Source organism: Metarhizium acridum, assembly GCF_019434415.1.
Source record: "Metarhizium acridum strain ARSEF 324 chromosome Unknown scaffold_1, whole genome shotgun sequence".
Classification (NCBI taxonomy): domain Eukaryota; kingdom Fungi; phylum Ascomycota; class Sordariomycetes; order Hypocreales; family Clavicipitaceae; genus Metarhizium; species Metarhizium acridum.
In genome coordinates this window covers 4,181,362-4,203,667 of record NW_027094015.1, presented here as the reverse complement: position 1 = coordinate 4,203,667, position 22,306 = coordinate 4,181,362, and the positions used below count along the sequence as shown (strand labels likewise).

Genomic DNA, 22,306 nt, shown 5'->3' with positions numbered 1-22,306 from the left:
GACTCTTCAGTAGGTGTAAGCTGAGGCAATTGAGTCGGTACGGAGCCAAAATCCAACTGGTTGTCCACAGAGAAGAAGTACGGCTCTTCAGGGCCGCGTTTATCATCCTTTCGACAGCAACGCGCACAAATGCCATCAGAATCGATCTTCATCTGGAACCAACGCTCTTGACATCGACCACAAAATTGCATTTGGTCATTGTCCAGCTTTGTCCAGAACTCACGGAGGATTGCTTTATCACGACAGGTCAAGGCGCAAGCGTCCAGGTCCCCATTCCACACCGGATCTTGTGCGTGAAATACGGCCGATTCTTCAGGTGGAATCATCACTGGACTCCGGTACCGTCGTGGCGGCCCCGACGATCGAGTTTGCCTTTGAGATTTTTTTGGCCGCCCTCCTGTACCAGGGGCAGGACCACGGCGAGCACGGCGACGAGGCCCTGACTTTCTGGAAGGCTGCCGCGAGCAATAGCGAAGAGGGCTTTCGTCCAAGGCATTGCTATTATCGTTCCCGTCTTCGTCCCCTAGATCGGAATCAGACTCTACCCCTAGGTGTTCGAGGTACTTCCGTGGTCGAGCAGGTGAAAGCAGCAAGTTGAAATAGTCCTCGACGTCAACATCAGATTCAGAGAACTGTCCCCTGTCATCCGCTTCCTTGGTCATTCCATCCCCATCTGGGAGCTCATTTGCCTGTAGTCGATCTTGACTCCCAGCTACGTTCCGTGGTTAGCTTGAACAAACTGCCGGGACCACAGCACAAGGATACCTTCTCCAGGACCATCAGAACCTTCAAAGACGCCGAGTTGAGAGATTGTGGGAGTTAGTGACACAGCCTCCCCTGCACGGCGTCGTGAACGATGGTCGCGCCGAATAGTGGCCTGCTTGGCCCTGGCGCCGGCCTTGGAGGCATCATCTTGCGAGTCCTTCCCGCCCTTGTGGAACCTAACAGCCAGGTAAGAGTAGTCCACACCAGTCGTGCTGCTTCGGACAGTAGATGGATCAGAATGTGAGGCGACAGGATCGGTCGAGGGCGGCACAGGCGGTGAGGGAGCTAGAGCCCGGAAGAGCCGCGAGCTCGCTTGGGTTGGTGGGATCGGCGTCCCCAGCACTATCTGCGGCTGGCTGCCTGGCTCTCCGAACAAACTCCTAGCTGTATGTTGTTGCCGTAGCTTCTCTGGCGATGTAGGTTGGGTTCCAGATCTCTGGTTAGGAGGCGATAGGCCAGCGTCTCTGTCGGTTCTTTTCGGGGCAGATCTCTCAGCTGAGGTAGGACGGACAGCCAGCTTTCTCAATGCAAGGACGGCACCTTTGGACCTGGCACGCTTGATCAGGTTAGGGAGGCATATATAGTATATCAATGGTGTCAGTTACCTCGGAATTGCGGTGGTCCCGGCATTCCAGACAGGTTGTAGTTGGATTGGCAGATTTCCTCCTGCTAACGAAATTACTTGGTGATTTTGTTCGGTCGCAAGACGGGCAATGGACTGCCAATTCAGATCTAGGACTAATATTACCCCTAGAATCATAATCCATACCCAACCATGCGGTACATCTGTTTCAATAATGGAAGAAAGGCTGCTGGCCAAGCAAACGAACAGATCGCTGGGCAAATTTAGCGATTGTAAACGATTGTAAACGATTGTAAACGATTGTAAACAGAGAAGTAAACAAAGAAGCACCGACAGACGGTGGCTGTCCTTTACCCACTTTTCTAGAGCCACCAACCAATCCAGCCTTCTTTCGCGATTTCCCATACAAAATTTGGACCAATAGAAACTTATTTGTCAAGCCTGCACCAAACCCTCATTATTCGGAAAACTTATGGATTAATGTAGAGTCAGCCTTCGGCTGAATAATACCCATTGTCTCAACGACAAGGATCCGTTCACGGCATTCCCGGCCACTTTGTATGGCTTTTTCATAGCCGTAAAACCCAGTGTTTGATTTTGTATGCAACAAACAGTGCCCAAACGTTGACATAAAACCATACACACAGATACCGTACAGAGTGTGTAGGGTAAGTGAGTAGAAGACGGGAGGCGTTGGCTCGGCTCCTGCTTTGTGGATTCGAACGGGTACATGTCTAACTACCTAGGTAGGTAGCAAGGTATACGAATGTACTTGTCACCCCTTGTAGTCAGAGGGAATTACTTGGAGTGAAGCTAGAAAGTAGCACCTTGCTGCTCAGACAATCGAGTCCTAGATTCTCGGTGCTCCCCGTATGGTGGAGACGATTTGTAGACTGGGCCCAGTGGTAGTTGGTTACGCAACACCCGGTGAAGATTTGCATAAATTATTATGCATGGCCCGTGCGCAAAGCAAGACGTCACAGGACCAAGGTCCCAGCTTGATGTTGATCTTGAAGCTTCCAACCCGGCATGGCTTCACTGTCGTCACCCTTGTGTCTATCGCTTGCTGTCACCGACGTCAAAGCCCCCCGATCTCTTTGCCTATGCACAGTCCGCCACACTAGCAGCTGCAGGTGCCGAGAACACCGACACAATTATGAAGCATGACGGGGCCGGAGAATAACGGCTGTTCTCGGGAGGAACTCATCGCGCCCAGGAGCAAGACCATCAATGACCTCAAGCTGCAGCTCGTCTTGTCCCTCGTCCTGGGAGTCTCAGCTTTCATTACCTTTTGCGTGAGTGAATGAGGTCTAATGCGCAACGCGTTTGCGAAAAGTAGGAGACACTAATGGTCTGCTTGTTTAGATACTTCGCCCACGATGGCCGTCGCTCTATGCGGGCCACAAGCGCCGCCTCGATCCCAAGATTAACCTGCCGGCATTGTCAAATTCGTTTTTCGGATGGATTCCGCAGTTATACAAAATCAGCGAAAACCAAATATTGGCGGCTGCGGGATTGGATGCGTTTGTGGTAGGCACCATCCCACCACTCCATACACGCTACCCACGGTTTCTGATGCTTAGTAGTTTTTGGCTTTTTTCAAAATGGCTATCCGCCTCTTTTCCACCATGGCATTTTTTGCGATAGTGGTCTTAGAGCCGATTAATTTCAGCTTCCGAGGAAACGAGACCTGGCTGAACCCGAACAAGCCTGAGCACGATAGACTCGACCGAGAGCTATTTGGTTCACCGCCAATACTGTATGGAAGCGGCCTTGACGTGCTCAAAGACAACGATGAGGACAAGAGTAGCGAGAGACCGTACCTGTGGGCATACGTCGTCTTTACGTATTTTTTTGTAGCTATTACGCTATATTCGATTAATTGGGAGACGTTTCGGATCATCGATCTCAGACAAAGGTATTTGGGCTCGCAGTCGACAGTAACGGATCGAACTTTCCGTCTTACAGGTATACCGATCAAGCACAGGTCTGAAGAGAAGCTCAAGGAATTGATTGAAAAGCTTGATATTTGCCTCGTGGATTCTATCACATTGTGTAGGGACTGGAAGTATCTCGATCAGTTAGTTCGGCATCGAGACTTGCTATTGCGCAAGCTAGAAGCTTCCTGGGCAAAGTATCTCAGAATTCAAGAATCATTAACGCAACACAGCGATGCAACCCAGACACAGGACGTGGACCATGATACAATTGGTCAAGTCCACGGCATAACTGGGGACGAGGAGTCTGCCGAGAACGCCCGGCTTCTCTCAAGCCAGCAAGACCGGCCGCATATTTTTGCGGGCGACAGACCGCAGGTGTCTATTCGATACGGTCCACTGCTTCTCCGAAGCCGCAAGGTTGATGCAATCGACTACTACGAGGAGAAGCTGCGCCGACTCGACGAGCAGATTGTCCAAGCTCGGAAGAAGGAATACGAACCTACAGACATGGCCCTCGTCACTGTGGACTCAGTCGCATCTTGTCAGATGGTTATCCAGGCTAGAATAGATCCTCGACCTGGTAGACTTTTGACCAAGCCAACCCCCTCGCCTTCCGACCTGGTGTGGAAGAATACCTACGCCTTGCGCGGCATTCGCCGACTGAAAGCTTGGGCCATCACACTCTTCATCACGGTGTTGACGCTCGTCTGGATATTTCCCACGGCATTCCTGGCGTCCTTGTTAAGCATATGCACTATTGATCGGGTCTTGCCAAAATTTGCCGCGTGGCTGAGTGACCACACTGTCATCAGGTCATTCATTCAGAACAGCGCGCCGACACTGATCGTCTCGTTGCTCAACGTTTCAGTCCCATATCTCTATGACTGGCTTTCAAATCACCAAGGTATGGTATCGCAAGGAGACGTGGAGTTGTCTGTCATCTCCAAGAACTTCTTCTTCACGTTTTTCAACACCTTCTTCGTGTTCGCGGTTTCGAGAACCGGATTCGAATTCTTCAACGTACTGAGGCGCTTTCTCAAAGACACAAGCCTGATACCCCGGATTATTGCCCGTGACGTGGAGGATCTTTCACTGTTCTACACGTCCTTCATCATTCTGCAGGGAATTGGCCTCATGCCCTTTCGAATACTGGAAGTCGGAAGTGTATTTCTCTACCCGATCTCTCGGTGGCTCTCCTCCACGCCCCGCGATTTTGCCGAATTACAGAAGCCCCCAACCTTTCAGTACGGCTTTTATCTACCGACTGCGCTGCTTGTGTTCAACCTGTGCATCATCTACAGTGTTTTGCTAAACGGAGAAATAATTCTCATCTTCGGCATAATCTACTTTGGGCTGGGATACTTTACATTCAAGTATATGCTGCTGTATGCTATGGATCAACCCCAACATGCTACGGGCGGTGCGTGGCGTATAATCTGCCATCGCATAGTCATTGGCCTTCTGGTTTTCGAGACAGTCATGGTGGGGCAAATAGCCTCTTCTAGGGCATTTGTGCAGTCTGTTGCAGTCTTGCCACTTATTCCATTTACGGTCTGGTATAGCTACTACTTTACCCGACGATTTGAGCCTCTTACAAGAGTGATTGCGCTAAGAGCGATTCGAAATGGGCGAGAGCAAAACGGCGAGGGCGAACGAGCTGTAGAAGAAGAGGCCTCGGATGATGATGTTCCACATTTTCAGCGTCAAATCCTGAGAAGGGGAAGCACTCTAGACGAGTTCAAAGAGAGAGGCTTGACGTTTGTCAACCCAAGCTTAGTTACTCCGTGAGTGGCATGAGGGCACCCCCCCCGGGAAAATTTTTGCACTAACACAGGCACAGCTTACAACTTCCATGGATCTACCGTGATCCACCGCCGCTAGCCGACGATGAGGCCACCACGGAGGGCGATCGTTCGTCCCAAGGCCGTCCTGGTCTGATCCTACCGAATGCAGACAGCTCGTTGGGTATTGGAGAGGATAATGTATGGATAGACAGCACACAAACATCTTGAGTGCTCCAGAGGTGTTTGCTGTTTATGACTTGTTGGAACTTGGACTTTTGGTGATGCATTTTTTGGCTGCTGGGTTATACGTGGATAGGAGTGATGACATAATGAGGACGAATTATCAGACACATGATGGGTGGACTGGTGGTTTACGTGGGAACCCGTGTTAGTAATACCTATCTTGTTAGCTGGCTCTTCAAGACTCTAGTTGTGGTAATTAGATCAATTATGAGGAAACGATGAGGATGCCAGGGTGAGCTTGTAAAGGGTCAGACGTGAAAGTTGGTTTGTTAAGTGCCTCTGGGTGCATGATTTATTCCGTCAGGAAGGTGCGAGTCAATCACCTCCAAGTTAACACACAAATACCAAGGAGGCTGCGAATACTCGGTACATCATCTCTTATTCACATCATCACCTAACTTTGCCCATGTCCTAAAATATCTACTACTTTCTCCTAACGCCTCCTACTACCTAGATACGTAACAGCAGGTCGATTGTGACAATAAGACCAAACATACCAACAAGACGTCGTCACAGATATTCGTTTCACGAGGAGTAGCTGGATTCTACTCCGCAAAGGCGTCTCGAAGAGCGTCATTAACCGACACCCGGTCACTAGATCAGTCTCTTGGTACGATGGTTGTTGCGACCCGCATGCCTCTGGACGACCGTAGTATCCGAGCTTCCCCAGGGCAGTCGAATCAAGCAGAGACAGCCCGAGGAGCTGGCTACATGCGCGATTATGCCGAAACGGAAGGTATGTTCGCAAAGTCCAAGAGGCAAAGGCGTCGAACTTTCTGCTAATGCAGCGCGCTTATTGGACAGACAAACCAAGTTCAATGAATGTCCCCACAGAAATACTGCAATACATCTATTCTTTTCTTTCGACTACAGATTTCAATGCTGCCCGTCACACGTGCCGGTCTTGGTTTTCTGCAAGCTTGCATGGCACACTGCTCGTGCAGATGCTCAAGCAAGGGGGATGGTGGAGCAGCATGCTGCGCATCATCACGCCAATGGGATTGGCAAGATCGCCTGGGACAAGCCAGGAACGGATAATGAGTAAGTGGATTTCAAGGGAGTGTAATCTCGCCAACCCAAATGGGAGGACATTCGCTCAAGTGGGAGAAACCGACTTTCGACAACTACCGATTGGACGCCGGAAGAGTCAGCTGCACGGAGACGTATCATTTACAGTCAGTCTCTGCGGGCGCTATCTGATTGCGACTCTAGATCAACTGGCCTATATATACGAGCTGAATCACGTTTGTCAGCCTGGGCTTTCGGCTTGGTCGGTGCCCTTGAGACGTAGACAAGGCATGCCTCTGGGTTTCATGCGCCCCGTTGCAAGCATTATTTGCCCTCGCCGGATTCTGTGTTCCAGCATGGATACCTCATCAGGGAGACATTCGGTGGCATTTCTAATGGAAGGGCGTGTTGGTATGGTTTGTGAAATTGCAAAGCACGAGCAACTTACTTCGAGGTTGTCGCCCATTGCCTCGTGCACGGCTGGGCCGTCGGGATCGGGCTCTGTGCCAACTCCAAGAGAAAATTCACTGACAGGATCAGCCAAACATTGCGTTTGCTATGAAAGGTCACCCCAAGAACCGCCTGCTGTGGAAGTTGGGGAGAGATCCGTATATAGAAACATCTGCACGGCTGATGATCCACCACGGTCGGTTGCAATTTGTCCGCAGCGAGACTGCGTGGCCTTTGGATGCGCGGCCGGAATCGAGCTACACTAGGTGGATGCTTTGACAGGTCAAGATCTTAGCAGGTGGTTTCCACTGTCGTCTCCAAGCGACTTCTTGTACTTTCTACCGGCGCGGCGAGGGACTGATACGGCCCAAAAGCTTCGCCTAATCAGCTCTGCAGCTGGCTTATTGAACCCGCTTGATCCCTTGATGGATTCGGAGAATGAACTTTGTACTACGATCATGGGAGCAGAAAGAACACACTTGGCGTCACTTTGGAGCACTGGAGTTACAAGATTGGACAGCCACCAAGCCATGGCTACAAGATCGGGCGAACCCACGAGGCCCATGTGCATGAGATCGAGAGCATTTCGAGACGGCCAGGTATCAGACAGTGGGGCTATACGGACTGTATCGGCAAGGAGTGCAGACCATTACCGTGCTGTGCCTCTCAGCGATGGATATCACATCCTGTTCACTGACCCTCGGACAGGTTGCCTTTGCCTGGGAACTGACGCCCCGATTGGGTCTGTTACACGTCTCCTTCGGAAAGTGTGGTTTCGGCCCCCCGGAGCAGCTTTTTCTGCAATACCAATACTATATGCGGCCGCATCAGACACAAGACATGGTGTCCGAGTTGTAGCTTCCTTTGCGGCAGAGTCACCGCCGAACGCCACAGACACCGTCTTCAACAAGCAAATGATTGTGTTCTTCACTGTTCCGCCAGACCTGTTCCATGATCTTTCTTATGGTGGCACGATGCGTCACTTGAATACGAACATTTTCAGTGATGAGAGGGTTCGGAGACAAAATAATTCGGAGCCCTGGCAAGCTGAGGAGAGTTACGGGGAGATAGACGTGTTCCGCGATGCATTCCGGGACATCCCATCATATCCCCTCGAAATCCGGGGACAGACGATTACAACATATGACGACCTGACTGAGATTTCCCTAGATTCCTCGCCGGAGTTGGTTGTTTAGGCGTTTAGCTCTTCCGGGTGGGCAAAGGCATGGGCGGTGGACTCGGGACGGTTTGAGCCGCTTACAAGGACAGCTGTCCAGTTGGACGGAGGCGTGCGTCTGGTTGATCACCATGGCGATAGCGTCACGGGGTATGGCGAAAGCCCCAGCGTGACGAAAACGCCGGATATTGGCGGTATTGTTAATCCTTTTGACGGCACCGTGGGCACGAACTTCGTGGAGAGACGGTCTGCATTTGAGCGAGCAGGCTGGTACACCAGAGCCAGAGGCAGCGACAGGATGAGCGGCACGACATCGGTGGACTTGATTGAGGGAGTTAATGGCATCATAAGGCTTGACGTGCAATTACGATAAGAGGCTCATGTTAGGGCTTGCATAGGGAGTTGTGGGGTTTGACATTCTGGGCAGAAACTCAATCTTATGCGAGCGGGCCAATGGGAGCGCGAGCCGGCAACCTTTGCGACTTCAAACTATCAAGACGTTACGGAGTACACGGGCCGTCAAGGCTCCACTGCCGTTGACTCAACGACCGGCTTGAGGGTCTAGATGGAGGAAACCGGGCGCCAAGCTGGAATCCGAATGAACCCTAGACCGCGCTTCATCTGTTATCATGACCGATGCCGGCGCTGGGAACCAAATTTTGCAAAGAGGAATTCCTAGGTACACCCTGGCCGACCGAGGGCCGGGCCCACATCGGCGCCGGGTGGAGTCCCAGAAGAATTCACCATGTCAGACCGGGGTCCGAAGTACAGGGAGAGCAGACGAAGTAAGGCATAGGAAATTAGAAAAAGGACAACAAGTTAACATATATATAGAGAATAGCAATTGGGTCAAATATTCTTTGCCGCCAGATTTTATCGTAACTTGATATCTCTTGGGTTTTGTGCTTTTGTCGTTTCTAAGCATGGGACCCATTCTCGGCTTCGCAATCGTCCACGGCTTCGTCCCTAATATCCGAGCTTATTTCCTCGACAGCATGAGCTAGTACTAGTAACTAGTATGTACAACATCATGGGCCCAAGAGTGGATCGAATCCGACGATGGTTACTCGTTTGCTCGCTCCGTCGGTGGGGGGGCAAGATTTTCCGCGGACTTTGGCCATGCGCCACCTTGGCGCCCAATCCTTACCTGGCGTGGCACCGTGCCTGAAAGCTCACAGGGATCCAGTATTCTGACGCTCTTTTTATGCCTTGTGGGGATGGCTGCTAGTTCACTTTCTTCCCGACGCGGCTTGTCCGCGATAACCGTTCGCGGTACACGGGTTCGGCTATGTGTTGACGTGAAATGGTGTGATGGGATTGGCTAGAGGGTTTCCGAGGAAAGCCATGAAAAGAGGTTTCTGGGCGGACACACCCTGGTTGACATATTATATATAGCTGCGTATAGTCGTCGTTTTTTTCAAAACTGCTCCTTGCCTTGGCCCGCAGTGTCTTTTTTGCTTCAACATTGGTGTTCTCCTTGGACGACGATCCCTCTTTTCCTCTTGAAGACGACCATGGAGGCACAAGATGCCCCCTCCGAGGCGGATGCTTCCCAACACGCAGTCACCGTGGACACCTCTTCGTCCACACGATGCTCGTCTTCTTCGAGGAGACCATCTCACAGGGCTCATGCTCCTCAAAAGGAAGCCCTCGACCCTAATCTCGACGTCAACTTGCCCTACCGGACGCTCACCTCTGGCGCCCGCATGGACGAGTACACGGTTCCTTCTCGCACGGGCGAGATCCCGCTCGACCAGACGCACAAGCTCGTCGCGTTCACGCCCGACGACCCGGGGAACCCCAAGAACTGGAGCAAGGCGTTCAAGTGGTACTGCACCATGGTGGTGGCGCTGACGTGCTTCGTCGTGGCGATGGCGTCGTCTGTGGTGACGGCCAACATTAGCGGCGTGGCGGAGGAGTTTGGCACGAGCGAGGAGGTGGCCCTGCTGAGTATCACGCTGTTTGTGGTGGGCTTTGGTGTTGGGCCCATGGTGTTTGCGCCGCTGAGCGAGATTTACGGCCGGAGGATCATATAGTAAGTCGTCTCCCCTTTTCTCCTCTTCTCTCTATCTCTTTCTGTTTTCAGTATTTCATCTTGGAGATATGTGATGGCAGACGCTGACCGTTTGTTCTTTGCTGATAGCGGATCTACACTGCTCATTGCCGTCGTCTTCATCATCCCGTGCGCCGTGTCCAAGAACATGGCCACGCTGCTCGTCTGCCGAGCCATTGACGGCATTGCCTTTTCTGCGCCAATGACGCTTGTAGGTGGGACGCTGGCGGATTTATGGAAGAACGAAGAGCGCGGCGTGCCCATGGCGGCGTTTTCGGCGGCTCCTTTTATCGGTCCTGCGAGTACGTTTCCCTGCCATCATGTCACCACAAGGACCAAGACGTGCTAACCCATTCTCTTGTCAGTCGGTCCCCTCATCGGCGGCTACCTCTCCGATGCCGCCGGCTGGCGGTGGCTCTACTGGATCCAGCTCATCTTCGCCGGCGTGGTCTGGTTCCTCATCACCTTCACCGTGCCCGAGACGTACGCGCCGACGATCCTCGACCGCCGCGCCCGGAAGCTCCGCGCCTCCACTGGCGACGACTCCCACGTCACCGAGCAGGACCTAGACCTGCGGCCCATGGCGGAGCGCCTGCGCATCTTTCTGTTCCGCCCTTTCCAGCTGCTCTTCCAGGAGCTCATCGTCTTCCTCATCTCGCTGTACATGAGCGTCCTCTACGGTCTCTTGTACATGTTCTTCGTCGCATTCCCAATCATATACCAAAAGGGCAAGGGGTACTCTGCGGGCAAGACGGGGCTGATGTTCATCCCCGTGGCGGTGGGCGTGCTTGGCTCTGCGTTTCTCTCGCCGCTCGTCAACAAGCACTACATGTCGCTTGTGAGGCGGCACAACGGCCACCCTCCGGCCGAGGTGCGCCTGATCCCCATGATGGCTTCGTGCTGGTTCATACCCGTGGGTCTCTTCATCTTTGCGTGGTCGTCGTATCCGCAGTTGTCTTGGGCTGGGCCGGCCATGGGCGGATTCCCAGTCGGCTTTGGCTTCATTTTCCTGTACAACTCGGCCAACAATTACCTCGTGGATTCGTATCAGCACCAGGCTGCCTCGGCTCTGGCGGCCAAGACGTTCATCAGGAGCTTTTGGGGCGCTGGCGTGGTACTGTTTACGGAGCAGATGTACGATCGGCTGGGCGATCAGTGGGCCTCGTCGCTGCTCGCCTTCATCAGCTTGGCCTGCTGTGCTATTCCGTTCCTGTTCTGGAAATATGGTGCTAGAATCCGTGCGAGAAGCAAGTATGCGTATGGAGGGGACAGTGCCGAGGGCTCTGGGGTGGATGATGTCGAGAAGGCGAGGAAAGGCGATGCGAATGGGGGCCAGGGTCTTGTGCGGGATGATTTGGAGCATGACGCCGATTTGAGAAGAGCCAGGAGTTATGTCAGCAATCCTTGAGAAAGGAAGCGCATTGAGCAAAGTTCTTTTCTTTCTTCTTCTTTTTCTTTGTAGAAATTAAGAGCCATGGTTGCTATAGACTGGAGGCCCTAGCTAGAATTTTCTTAATAACGATAATCATTCAAACTACACATTTCTGACTGGTAGAGACGGGGAACTGTTTAATTCCAATCTCTTGGTCAGCAAGTTCCTACAAGTTCCATCTCTGACAATCTCTTCAATATTTCGAAACGTGCAGTCCGCAATCTCCGTCAACGCTTCAACGGTGAAGAAGGCCTGGTGCCCACACACCAATACGTTGTGGAATGTGGTCAGCCGCATCAAGACGTCGTCGTCTATAATCTCCCCCGAGTGGTCGCTGTAAAAGAGCGACCCTTCGCCCTCGTACACGTCCAGGGCCAGGCCTCCGAGACGTTTGTTCTTCAGGGCCTTGATGACTGATGTCGTGTCGATGAGACCGCCTCTAGACGTATTCACCAGCATCGCCCCGTCCTTCATCTTGCTGAGATTCTCCTCATTGGCAATATGGCGGGTAGACTCCGTCAACGGGCAATGCAGGCTAATAATGTCGCATTCCGGCAGCAGCTCGTCAAGAGTCTTGTATTCGCCGATTTCCTTGAACGCTGGGGATGGAAATGGATCGTAGGCAATGACTCTGCAACCGAACCCCTTCATAATACGAGCCGTGGCGATGCCAATCTTGCCTGTTCCCACAATGCCCACCGTCTTGCCGTGGAGCGTACGGCCCAGCAGTCCGTCGAGAGCAAAGTTGCCTTCTCGAACGCGGTTGTATGCCCGGTGAGTGTTGCGGTTCAAGGTTTGCATGAGGGCGACTGCAAATTCGGCAACGGCCTCTGGCGAATATGACGGCACGTTGGCGACGGCGATGCCGTGCTTCTCGGCGGCCGCGAGGTCCACGTTGTTGAAGCCGGCGCATCGCAAAAGAATCGCCTTGATTCCATGACTGGCCAGCTGATCGATGACGGTGCTGCCCACTGAGTCGTTAACAAACACACATACGGCGTCGGCCCCTTCAGCCAAAGCGACTGTGTCGTCGTTGAGGGATGCCTCATGATAGGTGACCTCGATGTTGGTCTGCTGTCTCGCCTCGCGGGCGGCGTCGAAGAACTTTTTGTCGTATGGCTTGGTGCTGAACAAAGCGAGCTTCATGGTCGACTGTGATGACTGGATACTTTTTAATGAGTTTTCATGATGGGAAAAAAAAAAGCCGCGGCTGTTGTCAGACTTGGGTTCTTGATGAGACGTGAGGAGGGGAGGGGAATGGCTGCACCTAGATCCTGGAATGGACGCCGCAACTCTTGGCGTCGTACTTCGTACAGGTCTGCCATCATGAGTGCTGCAGTCTCCAATTCGTCATTTTGATACACTCCCACAAAATATATCCAATTGGGAAGGCTACTCAAGTGCAGAGGAAAAGCAAAAGAGTACTTGACCCAAAATTGATTCAGTACATTGTAGCATGGTAAATTCTGGATTTTTTCTGGTCAAATACGTTTTGCGCCTCTCAGATTATACTTCGACGTATCGGCGTATTCGTGAGCAGAGTCCTTACAAATATGGTAGTTCATTAAGTAGTAAATAATTAATATTCAATCTGATAAAACGGCTATATATTCAACTAATGAACGCTAAAATATGCACACTGTGAGCTAGTTCATCCTCGTTGCGGAGGGTTATAACATAGTATAGTTCAAATATAGTACTACATACCAGATACCTTTTATTTACCTTTTTTATATATATATTTTTTCCATAATTTAATTTAATAATATAGTAAAAAATATAATATATCTAAAGCTCCAAGTATACCAATCAAACATCCTATTCTTGTATTACGTTGAATGGCGTTCAATACCAACATCTATTTACCCTTGCCCTTGCCCGGTCCCGAACCTCGAATGCCGTGCTTGTCAGCTGGCAGCATGCGTGCTTGCCGGCTTGCACCTGCCCTCCCAACTCGAGCTACATTAAATGTTTGGAATTTCCCCAGAAGAAGTTTGACGGATCCTACTTTGCACTTCCGCCAACATTATCTAGACAAGAATACTGTGTAGACTTACAAACATAGCCTACAACCGCCAAAATGGGGTCTGACGAGGCCCTCACACCCGATGGACAGTTGCAACAACTACTGGCCGCTCTTGATGTAAAGTTCCCCTCCCTCTCCCAATCTACATACTCTCCGCGGATGACGCCTGACCACCGTCACACATACAGCAAACTGAAGGCAGAGTCAAGAAGCACTCTTTTCAGATCGTCAGCCTGCAGAACCAGCTCCAAGTTATGCACAACGCAAGGCTGGAAGAGGCCGAAGAGAGGAAGCGACTTCTCCAAGATAATGAGCGACTGAAGACAAAGATTGCGTACCTGAAGGGCAAGCTTGCCAGGCTGACTGTGGAATTCTATTATGCACAGGCCACAGCTTCGGTGGTTACGACCGGCCCTTACGACAGCGAAGGGCGACGGAGCACGACATGGTGGTCTACCCGCCACAACAATAAGACGTCATCAGGCACGTCAGTGCCGCCGCAGGAGGAGGAGGCACGCCCTCGAAACCGGGCTGTGGAGGCAGTGGCGGATCGAATGCTGGCAGAGCAGAGATCACTGCTTGTAAGGGGATTGGTGAGAATCGAGTTTGCTTTCTTGGTTTTTCGGCTCAGGATATGTGTTTTGACATTTTTTCAGCAGGATTTCGCGCAGATGACCCAATCTCTAAGTTCGGAAACAAGAGATCAGCTGAACGAGCTCGATCAAGCCCACTTTTACGATGCTCGAGAGAACATAACCGATGATTGTAATAAGATCAAACCTGTAGGCGCTGATGGTAGCTTCTCGCTGGAAGACGGATTATTGCGAGCCCCGGCTGCTGCGACTACTACGTGAGCGGGTGTGTAGACTTGTGGGGATATACGGAATGTTTGGTGTTCCAAAAGCGTTTACTAGACTCATGATCAACCCAGCGTGGAATAGAACACTAGTCTTTTCTCCATCTGTGTATTCAAGATGCCCGTCGAGTATAAGTCTAACCGGATCTGTCTAGGGAGGAAATGACTGGTAACTATGAATAAATACCCAATTCTTGGAAATCTATCTAGTGTATCCCCCCTTGATCGAGTAATCCTTCTTGGGCCCTTTGACTGTGTATTCTATGCTCCAGTTCTTCAAGTTGACAGCTTGAAATGCAAAATTATACTTGACGTCATAGTAGTCATCAATGCAAAGGTGTCCTGCCTTTGCAGACCACCCCTCCTCACGACCATTCTCCGGCTGTAAGAACTCAATCTCGTGGAATAAGTAGTCTGCTCGCTTAGGATCGCCAGGTTTGGCGAACCAGACGGTCAATGATTCCTTCTTCTCATCGTATCGCCAGACGTAGCGTCTGCTTGCTCTAAAGCCGAATCCTTGCTCAGTCTTGAATTCTCCATCTTCAATGTATAGGTATTCCATGCCTCCATCTTCATGGGGATCGGATAACCCTAGACCTTGCCTGGCGCACTGCAGACCATCTGACGTCTTGTCTCTCAGAAGGAACCGGGCCGTGCCGCTGAAATGACCGCTCGGGTGTGTTGGCAGCCTGCTTGTTAGTTCTCTTTCGAGCTTCCACGTGCCCAGGAGACTTCGGAACACGGCGCGTGGAATAAAGCGGGGTGTTGTCAGGCCATCCATAGCAACGTTTACGGTGTCTTGTCGCATCTTTTCCGCGTCTGCCTTTGCTGAAGCGTCGTCTGACGGTGATGCATATCTTGCGGGAGTGAGCATGTCTAAGGGAAGATTATTATATGAGAGCGTGGGAATACCGCTCAACAACGGATCTACTCTCGGTATTGAAAGTGCTTCAGAGAATTCCTGCATGAGGAAAGGATAGTCGCCCATCGGGAACTGTGAGAGTCGTGCGTCATCTCGGAGGTCAAGCGTTCTTTGAATGGACGTGTCGGACTTCAGTTTCAACTCTAGTGCCTGAGGGAGCGCATCTATGGGCGTGGACCAGTATTGTGCCAGGAAACGGGCCTGCATTTGCATCACTCCCCAGTATGGAGATCTGTAGAAGCCAACAAACCCTAATCCTGTAATGTCTGGATGGTGGGTTGCATGGAACGCCAATGCAAGTGGCTGTTCTGTGTGCTGCGGAGAGTGGTTGAGTGTCTTCAAAACCTGGCTGGGCAGGCAGCTAATGCAGGGTGATGGATCAAAACCTGTAGCTAGCACTACCGCTACGACGTCCTCGATTTGCGTCCCATTATCAAGTTTGGCTGTGTTTCCGTTGAGTGATTCGAACTTCCCGTTGGATAGGGATATTAGTCCTGATCTCACGAAATCGCAATACCAGTCGCTGACTGCCAAGTAAGGTGGCTGAGTCTTTGCTGCATCATCGACATAAAGGAGAGACGAAAAGGCAGACTGGTCCGTCCCCAAAGCGTTTTGGAAAATGCCATTCACGACTTGTGCAGTTTTCTCATCGACGTGACCCTGAGTGTTGACCAAGGGAAGTGGTCGATTGTTTCGATTGTAGGATGAGAAGTCCAGAGGTAGGAACGGCGCGGCAGCAGCATTGGGCTGTGTCCAGTGTCAGCTCCGAGCAGCCAAAGAGTTGTCGAATAGGGGGCCTACCTCAGCAGTTGTGTGTAAAGGAAAGACCCAGATTGGCCGTTGGATGATATGATGAATTGAGCACTGATCGATGTCGGGCACCGAGAAATCATTGGGCGAGTTTGTGGCAGACGACAAATGCGAAGCAATGGTTCCCGCAACCTCAACACCAGACATCTGACCCCCAACAACGAGAATCTTGCCCTTGGCAGAGCTACGGGTTCGAAGAAGATTCTTCAAGTCCCTATATTGGCTGCTATGAATGATTGGGATTGCTGCCGAAGGTGCAAGTGACACCCCCTCCGGAGTAATGGGCTTGCCGAAATAGCCTGATGCAACAACTAGATGTTCGAAATGCTGTGTCTGCTCCCGGCCCCCAGACTCGAGTCGCACATCCCACCCACTGCCATCTCCATCCCTTTGCTCTGCTCGGACGACTCGCGTGTTGAGATGCAAGCTGAAGTCCGGGTGTGAAGACAAGTAGCGAGACATGTACTTCTCCAAGTAGCGGCCAACTTGCCAGGCCCGTGGGAGCTGAGGAGCGCCATCTTCCCAGGCATGATCGCTAAACTGCATGGTGTGTTTGCTTTGGTTGGCTACCATCAAAGGGTGCACCTGACGCTTCGTATCCGTCTTTGAGGTTGGCCATAGCCCGCCAATGCCATCATGAGCGTCGAACACGGTGACTTTGAAGCAGCCCTTTGGGGCGTTGCACAGGAGGTTCTTGGCCGCAAGAAGACCGGACGGCCCAGCGCCTAGAGCAGGGCATCAGCTACAGGTCTCATGCATAGCCTATCCATCTAGACTTACCTACGATGCAAACTGATTTCGGCATCTTTTCACTGGTTGCCTAGAGCCGAGTCCAAGCATAAGTCGCGAACTGAGTAATGTGATGAAACGCCGAGTTTCCTGGACGTCGCAAACCCCCCTCACAATGGCACTATCACCACCTGTTCCGGATGATTTCGCGCCCCCCCAGAAAACCTCCTGGTTCTTGTTATCGCATTCAATATCTCATTGCGTCCTGGTCTAGAAATGAAATGGGTCAAGATCTTTTGGTTGATGAGTGAGGGAGTTGTTGCCGCCAAGCCACGCCCGTGTTGGCAAATAGTGGCGTCAACGGTGAGTCTGCATGACAGTTGAGCTGGAGCTCGACAATTACATAATCCATAGCGCTTGGCCTTGGATAGTTACACAACATTACCATGCAACATGCTCGGAGTAAACCATAGTCAGTTCGCATCATAGCCAAGACATTCCGTTAGACACGTCTGTCCAGGCAGCAAGATCTTGGGAAGTGCTGTAGCCCGGCGTCGACAGCGTCAAAAAGCTGGAGGAATGAAAACTTTTGGGTTCCAACCCTGGCCTCCATGTTACACAAAAAAAAGGGCGTGGCCACGCCACACTATTTCATGTGTTTAGACCCCTTATACGGAGTACCGTCCGACAATTGATTAGCCCACCTCTGGCGATCTGTACCGAGAGTCAACCTGGTGAGTTACAAGACAACCATTAGCATCGTTGTCACTTACGTTAGGTACCTCGCGGAGTCCAATATTCAGCCAGCCTCACCGAGTCAACATGGAGTGAAGTAGTCAGCCCAGCTGGAGCGTGCATTCAACCATCACTATTTTTGTTTGAGCCAGCCGGGGCTTGTTGCCTCACTGCAGCACGCGTGATATTGTCGGATTGCCCCGCGGAAAAGGTGAACTTTTACCATGTAGTACGAACATGGAGCAAAAGCCCCGACTTTCAAGATCTTTCTTCAGCTGCACCAGAGCAAACTTGAACCTTGGATTCGTCATGGCTCGTTCATTGGCCTTTTCTATTAGCATAGTTCGGTTTGCAGGAGTCTACCCGCTCTCCATACAAACAACAAGGCAGTTTCACATCCATGTACATCTTTGCTTGTCAGAATTCCACCCAAGATACCGTGCCATGGTCACGCGATGAATTTTTGAACCCGCGCGAGGAAACAAGTCACGTATAAACTATGGACACCCGGAGCTGAAAGGGCAAACTAAAGCTACCTGATGGACAAAACCCGAGCCAATTGGAAGCCAAATAGTCGTGCCCGAGCAGCAATTCTCCTACTTCAATATGTCTAGTCTCCGCCCCCATCGCCGACTGCGGCTGACTTTGACTCTGGCTGTTGAAGGTACCGACTACTTGAGTACCCATCAAGATATGAAGCTGCCCTGGTGAAATGCTCCTGGGGTTACTTTCGGATCGTCGCACTTGAAGCTTCGTGACTTTCTCTATTTGTCACGCAAGCCCCGGTAGAGCGCAGCTTAATAGCTTACTATTGACGCATGCCAGAGTTTCTGCATCATTTCTCGCACTAGTTGACATCTTTTTGCTGGGTTGTACAAGTCCAGAACTGCCATAGACCCGGCTATACAAGCCTCTAATGCAACATCGGGACAACTCAAAGCTGTATGGGTGAGATACATGCGCCTTGTACACTTGCAGCCTCCCCAATGACTTGCCTAGATATGCATAAGAGGTTCGGCTGGTGCCAACACTCTCCACGGACCTCAAAGCTTTGACTAGTCACATGTAATACTCCGTACGTTGAACTTGGTCAATATCTTCTTCCTTTCGTATTCGGCACTTCACAATCGTATCCCATTCCTCCCCTGAGACCTATACAAGATGAAGAATCAAATTGTTCTTGCAGCCTCACTCCTTGGCTTGGGACTTGCAAGCCCTACAAAGGACACATCGCCCTCTGCCAATCTAGACAAGCGATGCAACGGGGCCGGGTCATTCTGCAACAATGGCGTTCCCTGCTGCAATAACCTCTTTTGCAGTAGTTCCAGCATTTGCCGCGGTTGCAATATATCAGGCTCGTTTTGCGACAATGGTGTCCCCTGCTGCAGCGGCCTCTTTTGCAGCAGTTCGAGCGTCTGTCGAGGCTGTAACGAATCAGGTTCGTTCTGCGATAATGGCGTCCCATGTTGCCGTGGTCTCTCTTGCAGCATCAGTGGCATTTGCCAGTAATTCCAAATATGAACCACAAACGCGATGAGCTTTGGTCAATATATGGAATTATCTGAAGTTTTAAGCATTAGCAGGAAGCTAGGACGGATCGTAGTAGAATTGTAAAGGTTCAATGCACGGCTCTGAAAAACGCAGTCATCTAGCCAAAATGTGAGTCCTTCGGGTTGATTGAATGGCGCATTTCGATGGACCTGTACTTCCTAAGAGAGATATTCATTGCGAGAAGAGAGCGACGCTGCTGCTGATTTTATAAGAATCCTGCATTACATTGAGTCAATGAAAAGGATCAGTTGCATCTTCGACGTACTCCGTAGTTGCTGTTGGTGAAGTTTGCATTATACAAGCTGTACCGATACCGGTCACTGATGCTCGAAAACGAATTCTGGAACCGGGATGCCTTTAAAAGGACGGGCGCCATCTAGGAAAGAAAATGCCAGACTAGAAATGGAGAATCCATGTCTGGTTGGTGAGCTAGCTGTAGTACATGAATGATCAATGGCCGTGCCAGCAAAACTCGACTTGATCCACTCCGGCGGCGATACAGAGTGGTCGTGAACACCTAGATGGCACCAGAGTGTCGGCTTCCAAGTCAGCCAGTAGTGAGGTACATCGTCGATATGCCTGGCGCTTGCTTATGAAAGAACACCGGCCGCTGTTTGGACTCCTCGATACAATGGCGGTGGGCAGCGCATGTGGAGGAATGGCAGTTTCCGGATTTTCCAGAGACTGGGCGAGGACAAGCGCGGCTACTCTAACATTAGCACCAGGACCATCAATGGGAGGAAGCAGTCCACAGTGAGATGCGCGCCGTTCGGAAGAATCTTGGTCCGTAAGAGAAAAAATACGGCTCATGAGCACCTCTACGCACGAGCCAGTAGATAACCCTAAGCAAGACGGCCCGTCGTGTGGGAGTTTGTGGAGGGGCGGTGCGATTCGATTCAATGTTACAGCGCCGTATCAAAAGTTGTACCAGCTGACGGATAAAGACGAGGGTTGGGCGGATAGAGCCGCCAGCCTTGTCCTCCACACCTGCCGAGGCTTGTTGCATGAGCCGGCGCTTGCCACTAATTACCGAATTCATCATATCCATTCTTTCAATAGATATATACAATTCCTTTGACATCAAGTGATCTGTACTATTCGCACACCAACTTGTAGAAGTAGCGGATTCATGAGGCGGGGCGACGAGATGAGCTCCATGAAATAAACATGTACTATCCTAGTATTAGGTACCTAGGTAAGTAACACATATCTTCCTCATACGTGTGATTTTGAAACTGCCACTTCGTCAATAGTACCACTAATTGAGACACCCGCCGATAAGGGCTGGTTGGTCGGGCAGTTTGGAGTAGTAGACTTGACATTACGACGAGGCACTCGAGGGGTCAACTGGTATGCTAGCCTATTCATGGCATGGCAAAGTCACCTGAACTCTTGCAAGACCATGTACCAAGAACGCCTCTCTGAACTGAGGACATCATGCATGTACTGCATTCAACGGAGAAGAGAAGCAGATACTCAACTTAACCTCTTGAAGAATGAAAACAATGGCCCCCAATTGTCCCAGGAGAGAGTCCAAATCCGAACTCCGTCTCAGCCATCTCACTCAGAAAACCACCCCCCAACACCGCTCGCTCATGATTTCTTGCAACAGCCAGACTCTCCGCCAGCTCTCCAAACAGGAAACTCAATCCAATATCCCCTCCTCCTTCTCCTTCTCCAGTCTCCTTCGATTAGCCTCAGCCCACCACCCATGAATCTCACTCTCACCCTTCCATTGCCCCTGCTCATCTAGCTCCGCCCACGGCTTTGGACTCAATATATAATGCACATTCTTCACCTCCGTATCCCTCCAAATCGCACCATGCACATCCGCATTTCTCATCGTCTTCAGCGCATTATACACATACGGCAGCGGAACCCATCGACCCCTATACAAATCCGCCAGCAAATCCTGATCCGGAAAAGCGTACGTTTCCCCATGGGCATCCATATGTTCTATAATCTGTTCGAATAACACCCTGGACGGATTTATCACCAACAGCCCGCTATTCAAGTCCCCTAGGCTCTGTGCCGGATCAGCGCCCTCCACCTGAGCTAGGTCCGGATTGCCATGCTGGTGTGTAAATGCGCAGTTGGCGGGCACCCAGGTAGACGGGTAGTGAGGCTTTTTGAGCGGATTGCAGACGCAGGCGTGTCCGCACGCGAATACCCGCTTGCTTGTCTCGGAGCCGGACTCGCTGAGGGAGACGGGGTCGAGGGCCAGGTCCATTAGCTCGTCCATGTTTTTGAGAACGAGCATGTCAGAGTCGAGCTGGACTATACGCGAGAACTGCGTGAGCGAGAAGGCGACGAGCTTCGTCCAGCAGTCGTTGAAGCGCGCGTCCTCGAGGTACTTTTTGCCAGATCTAGGCGCGATGTAGGGAACGGGGATGGATGGGATCCCGCGGCGAGAGAAGGCAGCCAGACATGAGGAGGGGAGGGAGGGTGTGTAGAGGGCAACGAGGGGATATGCGGATTTGACGGTGCGGAGGGAGTGGTTGAGGGTCAGGAGGCCTGGCAGGTAGGACTCGTTGGTGATGAGCGTGACCCAGGCTTCGGGAAGTTAGCATGACGAGGCGACGCGATCGGTATGGCGGGGAGGGATATACCTTTATCTGAGTGGATGACAGGAGGCACCACCATTGTGTACGGTACGAAGTGGTTCCAGGAAGCAATACCGCGTCTCTTGAGGGTGGATGGAGTAAAGAGAGGAATATTGTCGTGAGGATTGACGTCGTGGGAGGGAGAGGGTCCATTGTCCATATGGGGCTGGCGCCGAGTTACCAAGACACTAACTAGCACGCAGGTGAGAGACAACAACGGACTAGATTTCATTTCAGTTGGAGACAATGGAGACAACATCCCTGAGAGAAGAATTGGAAGGTCATCCTGGCAGGTCGCCATACAGCAACCGACAAGACCGCGAAATTGGGCCAAAGGGCATGGATTAGGCCCTGGAAGAAGACGCCGTTAAAGTGCCTTGCCTTGGGTCTGCAGGGGACGCGATGGGCTGCGCGCGATGGAAGCATGGGGAAAAAACAACTCTCCGGGAAAAGGCTTCTTTCAAACTACTATATTCTTGATTTTACACAAATTGACGTATTTTGGAGTCGCCGCAAATTATACAGGAGGAAAAGCTGTGGTATTGCATTAATTAATACATACATATGTAAAATTGACAGCTCTGGAAGCTTGTGGGCCCGAGTCGGATACAGTGATCAGAGCCTAAGCAAAAGCGGCAA

At 51.4% G+C, this 22,306-nt stretch overlaps 8 protein-coding genes across 10 annotated transcripts; 5 read left to right on the top strand and 3 right to left on the bottom strand.

Annotated features, from left to right (window-relative positions):
• Window positions 1-2,381: 2,381 nt before the first annotated feature.
• On the top strand, window positions 2,382-5,576 carry J3458_001301 (uncharacterized protein). 2 transcript variants are annotated; one of them, XM_066116650.1, is made up of 3 exons: window positions 2,382-2,643; window positions 2,714-5,072; window positions 5,129-5,576. In XM_066116650.1, the coding sequence occupies exons 2-3, from the start codon at window positions 2,953-2,955 to the stop codon at window positions 5,298-5,300; spliced, it is 2,292 nt and encodes a 763-aa protein (XP_065978535.1). In that variant the 5' UTR covers window positions 2,382-2,643; window positions 2,714-2,952; the 3' UTR covers window positions 5,301-5,576. The 2 variants fall into 2 exon arrangements, with proteins under 2 accessions (XP_065978535.1, XP_065978536.1); XM_066116651.1 differs by having other exon boundaries at window positions 2,714-5,576.
• Window positions 5,577-5,930: 354 nt separating this feature from the next.
• J3458_001300 (uncharacterized protein) lies at window positions 5,931-6,360 on the top strand (the record flags this gene model as incomplete). The annotated part of the gene is made up of 2 exons (XM_066116649.1): window positions 5,931-6,051; window positions 6,260-6,360. 2 exons carry the CDS (start codon window positions 5,931-5,933, stop codon window positions 6,358-6,360), a joined length of 222 nt encoding a protein of 73 aa, XP_065978534.1.
• Window positions 6,361-7,687: 1,327 nt separating this feature from the next.
• On the top strand, window positions 7,688-8,323 carry J3458_001299 (uncharacterized protein; the record flags this gene model as incomplete). Its single annotated transcript, XM_066116648.1, has 2 exons — window positions 7,688-7,963; window positions 8,051-8,323. The coding sequence occupies 2 exons, from the start codon at window positions 7,688-7,690 to the stop codon at window positions 8,321-8,323; spliced, it is 549 nt and encodes a 182-aa protein (XP_065978533.1).
• A 919-nt stretch (window positions 8,324-9,242) lies between these two features.
• Window positions 9,243-12,638, top strand: NAG4_1 (Synaptic vesicle transporter SVOP). Its single transcript, XM_066116647.1, has 3 exons — window positions 9,243-9,985; window positions 10,094-10,305; window positions 10,369-12,638. Exons 1-3 carry the CDS (start codon window positions 9,465-9,467, stop codon window positions 11,409-11,411), a joined length of 1,776 nt encoding a protein of 591 aa, XP_065978532.1. The 5' UTR covers window positions 9,243-9,464; the 3' UTR covers window positions 11,412-12,638.
• TR07_1 (putative dehydrogenase tr07) lies at window positions 11,538-12,581 on the bottom strand (the record flags this gene model as incomplete). The annotated part of the gene is made up of 1 exon (XM_007812113.1): window positions 11,538-12,581. The coding sequence occupies one exon, from the start codon at window positions 12,579-12,581 to the stop codon at window positions 11,538-11,540; it is 1,044 nt and encodes a 347-aa protein (XP_007810304.1).
• Window positions 12,639-13,515: 877 nt separating the features above from the next.
• J3458_001296 (uncharacterized protein) lies at window positions 13,516-14,315 on the top strand (the record flags this gene model as incomplete). The annotated part of the gene is made up of 3 exons (XM_066116646.1): window positions 13,516-13,578; window positions 13,650-14,042; window positions 14,121-14,315. The coding sequence occupies 3 exons, from the start codon at window positions 13,516-13,518 to the stop codon at window positions 14,313-14,315; spliced, it is 651 nt and encodes a 216-aa protein (XP_065978531.1).
• Window positions 14,231-17,115, bottom strand: J3458_001295 (uncharacterized protein). Of its 2 annotated transcripts, XM_007812115.2 has the most exons (3): window positions 16,830-17,115; window positions 16,041-16,774; window positions 14,231-15,986 (listed from the first exon to the last, which is right to left on the bottom strand). In XM_007812115.2, the coding sequence occupies exons 1-3, from the start codon at window positions 16,852-16,854 to the stop codon at window positions 14,520-14,522; spliced, it is 2,226 nt and encodes a 741-aa protein (XP_007810306.2). In that variant the 5' UTR covers window positions 16,855-17,115; the 3' UTR covers window positions 14,231-14,519. The 2 variants fall into 2 exon arrangements, with proteins under 2 accessions (XP_007810306.2, XP_065978530.1); XM_066116645.1 differs by lacking the exon at window positions 16,830-17,115 and having other exon boundaries at window positions 16,041-16,815.
• Window positions 17,116-20,185: 3,070 nt separating this feature from the next.
• Window positions 20,186-22,181, bottom strand: J3458_001294 (uncharacterized protein). The gene is made up of 2 exons (XM_007812116.2): window positions 21,674-22,181; window positions 20,186-21,617 (listed from the first exon to the last, which is right to left on the bottom strand). Exons 1-2 carry the CDS (start codon window positions 21,966-21,968, stop codon window positions 20,710-20,712), a joined length of 1,203 nt encoding a protein of 400 aa, XP_007810307.2. The 5' UTR covers window positions 21,969-22,181; the 3' UTR covers window positions 20,186-20,709.
• Window positions 22,182-22,306: the final 125 nt, after the last annotated feature.